The following is a 10,455-nucleotide window of genomic DNA, read 5'->3' as shown; positions in this document are numbered from 1 at the left end:
CCCAACTTTTTTGGAATGTTTAGCTCTCGTGAAATCCAAAATGAGCCAATATTTGGCATGACATTTCAAAATGTCTCACTTTCAACATTTGATATGTTATCTATATTCTATTGTGAATAAAATATGAGTTTATGAGATTTGTAAATTATTGCATTCCTTTTTTATTCACAATTTGTACAGCGTCCCAACTTTTTTGGAATCGGGTTTGTGTAATTTGGCTTACTCTAACTCTGTTATAATCAGTATTGATTCTAAAATCCTTTAATGTGAAGCAAGACGCATAATCTTGCTAATAAATCTTTGTACATTTGGGAAGGTTTAGATAATGGGAGATAGATTTATTGAGGATTATATGGATTCATCCTTTAGTGCTGCAACATCTCCAGCCCACCTACTGTGATCACCTTTGTTCTCTGGCTCTGAGATTTATGGAACAGTTCAAAAGCTCCCACTGGAGAGAGAAACAGAGAGAAAAGAGTGACCAAAAAAGAGCCTGATGCTGTTTTGCAGGTCTTCAATGTCAATGGTTATTGCAAGAACATGAATTTTGCCAACACACTGTCATCCAATTAGACACAATAACCCTCCAAATCAACCAGTGTCATTCTATTAATACAGACATAAGCTCATACAGAACATGTCAGCAAAGAAGAAAAGCGATCTTAGTATCAGCTAAAAAAGCTAAAATATCAGTATCAGATATCAGTAAGATGTGCCTAGCAAATTAGTCACTGCGGCTCTATTCTGGGAAGTTGTGGAATTATTTATTTCTGGCATTTTTAGTTAACATGATGCATTCAGAGACTTGTATTCATGGGAAGTTGTTTTAAGACAAAAGGAGAAAGGCAATTAATTAAAGACCGGACTAATGCAATTACGTATGCGAGAGTGCAATTACAAACCTGCAGGAGCATCAGTGTCAGCCTGTCGCCTACTCTCCTGCTTTTCATGGAAGAGAATTACATACTCCCTTGCATAAGAGATTATTGCTTGATGTTTGTTATAAGTGACAAATTTCTTTTGATATCTATCTTTTACTATCATATTTAAAAGCTCTAATATTGATAATAATATAGGCTAATACAATTTTAGCTTACATTAAACAAAAGTATAAAGAAAAAATGTTGATTATCATTTTCTTTCCCCTGTAACTGCCAAATGCCTGTTAGAAAATTCATTTTGAGATGCTACTGTGTTTCAGAACATGGAAGGTGGCATCTAGCTGGTATAAGCTGGTCATTAGCTGGTGTAAGCCAGTCATTTGCTGTTTAACCAGCTACCACTATAAACTGGATTTTCCAACATACAGTATACATAGGACATAATGCTACATACATACATACATAGTTTGCAGATTTCCTAGGCTCTCGTTGACTAACTGAAAAATATTTAACTGATTTAATTTGTTGTTGTTGTTGTTTCCCGCCGGTTACGATTTGACCAGGAATAATAGGCCTATTTTTCTATTTTTATTAAAGAAAAGACGTAATTCTTTCATAAAATACATGTGCTCATTCACCTGAAAAAAGTAATGTTGCAATTAGTAGGATGTAACTCAACGAGAACACGCCGACAGTGAGCCTGAAAGATGGAGCGCGGATGCTTCGCCTATGCGGACACAGACTCAAGTGCTCCAGTAGGAGCCGTAGTGTGTGTGTGTGTGTGTGTGTGTGTGTGTGTGTGCAGGTCTGCTCATGCGCCCATGAAGAGATGCTGCTGCTGAGGATCAGAGGTGTGTGCGCTGCGGCGGGCTTATTTACACCCGTTCAGGCACACTGCATCAAAGAAAAGCTCTGGCGCTCCTTAGGAAATGGACTTTCTAAAGGGATTCATGTGTCTTTGCGGTAATACATCTCAAGGTTAGTACTGAGATATGGCGTTAAGTGAGTCTATTTCTTTACGTAATCTTATTCTTGCCCATGTTATTTTCTATCAGTGGGTCTGCCATCATATTTCGCTCTTCGTCCGAGCTGGAAACATTTTATTTTCAGTCTCTCTGAAGACTACACCTCTTCCTCGTCGTTTCCGTTTTTCTTTTCTTTAAATGGGAAAGACGTGTCACTCTGCTGATTTTTTTTGAGAGATTTTTTTTCTTTGAAATTACATTTTTTTAGGCACAACAGTATGCAGGTAATATATATGTATGCAGGTTTTTTTTTTTTTTGTACTGTGTATTTTATTATTTCATTAAAATAACCGGTGACTGTATGCATATGGAAGGCTAAATGGTGCAATGCTACACCATGTTGAGTCCGTAGAGGCCATAACAGAGATCTTAACACTTACAATGAGTTTTGCCTCGGAGCGCTTGTCAAATTAGTTTTTTTTACGGGCATGACAGATGTAGGCCTAATTAAATAAAAAAAATTGAATTAATTAATAAAACACAGACCCATTTCTGTTCCGCCATGTGCGCCATGTACTGAATGAATAGGTCAGAGCTTGTTTGTAAACCTATGCGCATGCATTAGGTTGAGCGCGCGCTTGTCCTGACAATACTGTGTTCACATTCATTCATGTTACCTTAACCCGTTCAGATCCGAATTATATTCCGAGGGACACAAAACAAGACCGTGCTTTATTTCTGTGTAAAAACCTTGTTGGAAAATCCATAGTGGTTTCTAGTTGTTGTATATTAAATGTGGCAACCTAGCTCGTTGACGAGCCACCATGTAAAAAGCACTAGTTTGACCACCTTGACCAGATGGTAGCTGGTTTGTTGCTGGTCCAAGACGCTCTGCCAGCTTGGAGCAGCTAATGACGAGCTTTTACCAGATAACGTTCTGAAAGCCAAGTTTAAAAAGAAGAAGAAGAAAAGAGAGATAATGATAATGTATCTTTGATAGTTACATTTTAATGGATATGTTGACATAGTTCTGAAAGGCTCAGGGATCAGATTATATTTTAAAACCAATTAATTGGCCTGTAAAACAAAATAATTTGGCCTGTATTAAATACACTAACCCTGTTTGGATTAAATAGGCAAATGCTTAAGAGTCTATGATTGGATCTTTATTGCAGTGATTATTATGTTTCTAGCATATTATATGTTTGGCAACAATTTTTCTAACCCTAACTGATGGAATGCGTATTTTTATTTCTTAAACAATTGTGAAAAAATGGTTGGGAGGGAGCATGAAGAATCATTTTCACACACAAATTGGCACCTTTATAGAGACTCTGACTCTTGCATTGTCAATACAAGATCTTGATCAAAAATTAATGCACCTCTTGATGGAAATAACATCAGAAAATTTATTTCCATCAATTTTTGGTCAAGATCTTGTAATGATGCACGTCCTGATATTGCTGAGTTAGATGCGTTCCTGGGTCAACATATTTTGTTGATCCTGGAACAACATTCTAGTCTAAAAATTTAGTCTTAACCCTATTCCTACCCCTAAACCTAACCCTACCCATAAGTTATCCCATAAATCAGAGGGAAATGATAGATGAATAACACTGATGTAGAAGCACCAATTCATGATTTTAAGCCTAAACTTGACATAATCTGTAAACTTGTCCCTCAAATCTGATTGGTTGATTTGAATGTTGTTCCAGGATCAACAAAAATGTTGACCCAGGAACATGTTGAACTCAGCAATATCAGGTTATGCTGTAATGACAATGCAAGAGGTGAGCACTCTGTAAAGTCTCCTCCAGCACATCCCAAAGACTTTCAATGAAATTAAGGTATGGACTCAGAGGTGCCAATTCATGTGTGAAAATAATTATTTTTGCTCCTTCCCAATCATTCTTTCATGATTTGAGCCTGATGAGTCTTGACATTGTCATCCTAGAATATGGCCATAATGTGTCTTCCTACATGGTTGTTTAAGAAATGAAAAGCTACACACTCCATCAATTAGGGTTAGAAGAACTGTTGCCAAAATATAACATGCTAGAAATATAATAATCACTGCAATTGGCCGAGCAGTTAACATTGACATTCAAAACTGTATAAAATTCTATTTTATATATATGAAACTTAATGTTGATTTTGAATTTCATAAATTTTCATGAAGATAAAATATAACAGTAAACACATTGATCTGTGTAAGATGATAAAATAACAAGCAAAGAAACACTAAATGTCACTTACATGGCCAAGTATGTTACATGGACGATCCCTTGGATCATCCTCTCAAACCTGCACCTTTTCGGTGACCAGCTCACAGTGCCACATCACCCACAACTTTGGCGTGTTTCCAGAGAGACATACAAGTCGAATGTCAGTCATAAGCAGTGTAATTCAGTGTAGCTTACGTCTGTTGCTTTTTTTACAGGCTAATGTTTTTGAATACAAACTATCCATTTGATAACTTATCAGGCATGGTCTGCAGATAATCTGAATCAATTTTGGTTAAGATTAGACATATACATTTATGTATATATTATACCTCTTTTTTATATAAGTCATTAACGGACATCAAATAAAAGAAATCAGTGTAAATTAGTAAAAGTCTTATTTAATAATGCTAGCTTTAAAATATAAATAAATTACTTATAATTATAAAAAAATCTTTGATTTGATTACTAAATGATGAAAAAAGAAAAAAAACACTAAATTGAAATGGACACTGGGTATGAACAGGTTAACATTTTGAGGCAATTCTGTGTTTTTATTTTTTAAAAAGTACATAAACACTCTTGTTTCTTTTTTGTCTTATAGCTCTAAATTTGCCTCATCAGTCCCACAGGCTGTTCCTCCAAACAGTGTGGAAAGGATTTAAACAGCCACATTATTGAAGAGGATTTTCTGACTTATGCAACATCCACATTCTAACTGCATGTCAGAAATGCCCCCTTCCATCAAGTGGTGCATTAGGCGGGCTGTCTGCTTGTCCTTTATTCTTGCACTGATCCCCAGGACCAGAGGATCGACACTGAATTGTCACAAAATGTGCATATGCGCCAGTAACATTGTCAGCTGCTCCAAGATGAACCTGACGATGGTTCCATCCGACCTGCCTAACTACACAGCTGTGCTTGACATTAGTTTTAATGACATAACCGGACTACGCGCACAATGGACCAAGCACAAACTCCCCAAACTCCACAACCTCTTGCTCAGCCACAATGGTTTGTCGTTCCTCTCTTCGGAGGCGTTCGTTTTCGTAAAGCAACTGCGCTTCTTGGATCTGTCGTCAAATAATCTGCGACAGCTAGACGAGTTTATTTTCGAGCCACTGACACTTCTGGAGGTTTTGCTGCTCTACAACAATCACATCTCGCAGATCGACCGCACGGCCTTCACGGGCCTCAACAGCCTGCAGAAGCTCTACCTGAGCCAGAACCTGGTGTCCCGCTTCCCCCTGGAGCTCCTCAAGGACAAGAGCCGACTGGACAAGCTGAGCCTGTTGGACTTGTCTTCCAATCGGATCAAAGTTCTCCCCATTCATGACCTCCAGGCACTGCCGGCCTGGATCAAGAACGGGCTGTACTTCCACAACAACTCCCTCATCTGCGACTGTGAGCTGTACAGTTTGATGGCTCACTGGTATATCCGACGACTCAATTCGGCTCTAGACTTCAAGGACGACCACACCTGTGTGCATCCCGGCCCGGATAAACGGGTGCTGCGTTTGTACGATCTCAACACTCATATGAATTGCAGCACGTTTAAAGAAACTGACGAAGAAGCTTATTTGGACCAGACACTCAACCTTAGCTGTGACACCCGGCATCGGAACATGTTAAAGACATGGATGCTACCCGGAAACATCTTGTTATCTTCTGGCAATAACCACAGCGCTGTGGTTCACTCAGACGGCAACCTTGAGATTAAATCAATCCGACCTGAGGACTCAGGTGTGTACACTTGCTTCGCCGTGAGTGAATACCTCAACGAAACGCTCTACGTGGTGGTCAAAGTCCACAACTTTACCCTCAATGGCAATGGCGACTCCCTCAACACTGCTTACACCACCTTGGTGGGTTGCCTGGCTAGCGTGGTCCTGGTTCTTATCTATCTGTACCTGACGCCCTGTCGCTGCTTCTGCTGTCCCGACCAGGGCAAATCGAAGAACCATCATGAAGACAGCATCCACTCCTCCATGCTCAGCGCCACCCCAACGCACACGACGATATGGCAACCAAAGCAGAGCTCAACAGGCACGTGGCCTTCATAGACCCCAAGGACCTGCAGGGACAGAACGGAAAAGTGAATCCTAATGGAGAGGAAGAAGTAGATGAGGAGGCCATGCAGGGAAAAGGAAAGCGGAAGAAATCAGTGGCAGACTCAATTAGTTCTGTCTTTTCTGATACTCCCATTGTAGTCTGAGGCAGGATGTGTATTTTTGGCTGGAGACAGTTCATTGTTGTGACTTTCTCGGACAAAGAGACTGAAGTACAGTTTGCCATCCTCAGTGTTTGGCTGTTTCTGCAAAACCTTTCCAGCATTTTAATCTGTAGCACTTAAGTATATACTGTGAAAAGGTCTTGCCATATTAGTGGAATCTAAACTTGGAGTGTTTAGATTTGAGTTTAGGCCGACTAAGTGTGACTAGAGGTAGTCTGGGTAAACATCACATGCAATCTGCAATTTCTCAATGATCAAGCTAGGAAAGCTAGGTTGAGAAACATTAATACATCCACTATATAATCACATCATAAGCATGAGCTTTGCAGACTGCTAATGTTAAGAAGAATATAGCATAGAATGAAGCCCTTGTAGCTAATCATATTTACCACCTTTATGCTAACTGACCGACCTTACCACTTTATGTAAAGCCATATGCCGTTGATCATTGCAGGGGGAAAGCAATGCACTTTTGCATTTGATAGTACAGCCACAAGAAAATGATGGAAAAGTATCTGTCTCTATGGCACATTGCTAGTTTTTTTGTGAATGAAAGAGTTGAACAGTGAACTGAGTGACTGTGTAACACGCATATGATGATGCTTATATAATTACCAATTACTGATATATGGCTATGGAAAAATAAAATCCTTGTCAAACTGGATTGGCTGGTTGAATCTAGACTCTTTCCGTCCAATTTCGTTAGATAGATATATATAATTGTCTTTACATTTAATTGCTTGATTCCAATCACAAAATTGTAACTTTACATAGAGTTCCATCTATATCAAACTGTATGTAAACACAGCACCAAAAGATTGTAATTTTGGCTAACTCTCGCATAAAATGCAGAATCTGTCACGACACCCAGAGAATGACATAAAATGCAATCTTTTAATAGAATGGTGTTTCCCATCTGCTTGCATTCTCATCTCTAAAGCTATAATGATTTGAGCCTGGATTGATCAGCCAAAACAGTTTCGGACACTCAGACCTCTTCTCACTCTGCGTTCATTTGCACTTGTGGTGGTTGACTCATCCATTGTCAGAATGGATGTCATTTTTTTTTTTTTTTTTTGAGCCCTTGAAGCGCTGGTGTAATCTTCATCACATAAAAGCCAAAGGCTGAGGAAATTTTTATTTTTTCATTATTATTATTTTTTTTTAGCTCAAACCATTATAATTTAAATACGTTTTCTGAATGAATTCAAATCAAGGTCGAACTCAGGTCAAAACGCGGTGATCAGTCAATCCCCCTCATGTTTTGGTATTCTAAATGATTACTACAGGCATATAGCAGTGATCTCTCAAAGACCGATATTATATTTGAATAAACAATGCCATAGGTATCTAAATGAGAATGCTATGAATGACTCATAATGTAATGCATAAAGCTTGCCTGCTGTGCTCAAGGAAGATGTGTGTAGATCCATTCCAATCATATATCAACAATACTCATTTCTATAAAAACATTATTGTCCTGGTGGACTTGAAAGCCATGATAAGGCTGTTCTAGAACACAGGGATGTAGGCAATGATGCCACAGAGGAAATTAGAGAATCATACGTGGATTTAGAACGTCCAGCACTGTGTACACCATATCTAGAACCCTTAATTCTTGGAATTCCGCTTCCATTCTTCTGTTCCTGGAAAGAAATCAGTCAAATCTCATGTGTTAACCATAACCACATATTTACAACAGGGTCTGGTTTGGTTCAGCAGGAGCAATCTTAGTTTCCTCCGACCTCTTTCCCTAGTAACATCGTAATTACATCCTGTTTTGCGAGCAAGGGAGTGGGTGAAGCTATTAAATGTTTGATAGGTGGATGAACTCACAAACAGTATTATCTCAGGGAGAGGGAATGACAGATAATAGCAGCTATGGCAGACTGCAGTCATGGACAGTTGCGGTCTCTCTTACTCGTCTCTCCAGCTGCAATCCAAAATTAGTGTTGAGGGGAGGGAAAGGCCTTACCATCACGAGCACTGTGGGAGGAGGCCTGAGATCTCTGTGGTCTGCTTGCAAAGAGAAAGAAAAGCCAAGTGCTCCCCCTAAAACCACATCCAGCAGCTTTTCGCCCCGTCATGTGTGTTCTTCTGAAGTGTGTCCTTGGCTATTTCGCTACGAGCAGAGTTCTTGTGAAAGACCACTGTTCATTACTCAGCATTTGACAGTACATCTGTGCTTTTTTGTATGTGTAAACAGTGTTTGTTTTTACAGTGTTTATGAGATTGTGTCATTTTAGGTAGCCTTTTTCCCCTCTTGAGGTTCCAAAGAGACTGAATTCCTTGTTCTTCTGTGTATCGTTGTTCCTATACAGTTGTCTAGATTCCACTTGTGACTATAGGATATTGGTAAACCTATTTTAATGACACGGACTGTAAAGGTTTTTTTTTCTTCTGTCATGTATTTTGAAATCTGATCATCTATTTGTCCAATATATGTTGTTATTTAGGCACATACTGAGATTTTTTTTTGTAAATTAAATCTTAAGAAGCCTCACAGACTGTATGAAGTACCAAAACTTTACATTCATTGTTGCATTCATTGTTTAAATTTCTAAAGTCAGCGTGAATTGCCGTTCTCAACCCGTTTGACTTTTGTAATCAGTTGTATTTCCAATTGAAACATGATATTCAACAAGAAAAAACTACTTAGGGTGAGAAATTGATTGGATTGTGAAAAGTGGCTGTTATAACCCATGTGACATCCATGGAAAAGTTGCTTCAGAGGAAGGTCAAGTTAGAGCAATGAGTTTTTTCCTTGAAATAACCAACAAATCATTCAAAATAAAACAAGAAAAAGTGCGTCAAGAAAGAAAAAGGGTGAATTTTGATTTCATGTTGACTAGCAGCCTCTCAGAATGTCAAGATGGACAATATTAGAAGAACTTGTGCTAATGCTGACTCTCAAAACTGTGCAATATTCACACCAAGTACGATAACTATAAAGTTTTAATAGTCATTCTAATTCTTTGAGAATACTGGAGTCCAGACCTCAATAATAATGACACAGAGGAATGATATCGTTGGAATCACTTTCAGATATTTTCGATTTGATGAACGATAAAAACATTGACAACCAATGAGAATCCGTCGGGGTGGACACTAATATAGTTATCATTCTCTGTGCGAACAGGCCTTAAACTCTGCACTCTTGGTACTAGAGACTAGAACAAGTGCTATGCTAACATGTAGACTCTTAAAACTCTAGATTAACAGAACAGAACTCAAAACAAGCAATCATTGAGCATCTTATAGTTAGTTTTGTGACAGTAAACTATATTTGAGTACATAAAAACAGAGGTAAACCAACACAAATCTACCAAAATCACAGTAACGCAGACATATCTGTACCAATTCTTATCAAGCATTCTGATATACTTAGATTTTGCTAATAAACTGCGAATTCTAAAAGGTTTGAGATCTAAAGTCTCAGCCATCATTATAGTCTCTGAGAGTGAGAACAGAAATGTCAGGTCCAGTATTAGAGCTAGAGGCCTCGCTGTTAAAGCTTATTTAGTCTGAATGTCAAAAACGAGACTGATGAGTGCCGGGTGGCGTTTATTCCTGAAAACTGAAACTGATTCTGGATCAGCAGTCCACATGGACGTATACTTGTGAGAAGTATTATTTATCAATAATATAAAAGTGAATAAAAATGAAATCGACTGTTTTTGCCTGTTTTTTATACTTTAAGCAGACATACAAAAACATGTTAGTTTACATTTAGCCGACATTATTTATCCAATACAACTTTGGAAACATTAGCTCCCATAATAGCTACTTTATTATATACAGAATCTTTGAGCTGAGCACTTTGGCAAGGGATCAGCTATATTTATAAATATACAGGACATTTTTTGTTGATTTAGTTACATTAATGAACTACCCTGAATTAAATATTTACCCTGAGGGATAAGATAAACTTCGGTTTAGTGTTAAATTGACAGTATCCCACAAATACTGACTTTTTAATTTAAAAACAAAACAAAAAACATTCACATTAAAGAACAAGCCCACTATCATCCAGCGCAACAACAACAACAACAACAAAAAAGACCCTTTGGCATGTTTGTGTAAAATGGAGGTATCTAACTTTTTAGTGTCATCTAGTGGTGAGATGAAGCAGCTCAATTCATCAAGACAACAGA

General features: G+C 38.2%; 1 protein-coding gene across 1 annotated transcript; it reads left to right on the top strand.

Annotated features, from left to right (window-relative positions):
- Positions 1 to 1,538: 1,538 nt before the first annotated feature.
- On the top strand, positions 1,539 to 7,294 carry amigo1 (adhesion molecule with Ig-like domain 1). Its single transcript, XM_048209897.1, is given in 3 exon segments — positions 1,539 to 1,859; positions 4,673 to 6,077; positions 6,080 to 7,294. Coding segments are annotated over 2 exon segments (1,515 nt in total). The 5' UTR covers positions 1,539 to 1,859; positions 4,673 to 4,766; the 3' UTR covers positions 6,284 to 7,294.
- Positions 7,295 to 10,455: the final 3,161 nt, after the last annotated feature.

This window comes from Megalobrama amblycephala, linkage group LG12 (assembly GCF_018812025.1).
Source record: "Megalobrama amblycephala isolate DHTTF-2021 linkage group LG12, ASM1881202v1, whole genome shotgun sequence".
NCBI lineage: Eukaryota > Metazoa > Chordata > Actinopteri > Cypriniformes > Xenocyprididae > Megalobrama > Megalobrama amblycephala.
Note: the sequence above shows the minus strand (reverse complement) of the source record. Positions and strands in the feature narration are given on the sequence as shown.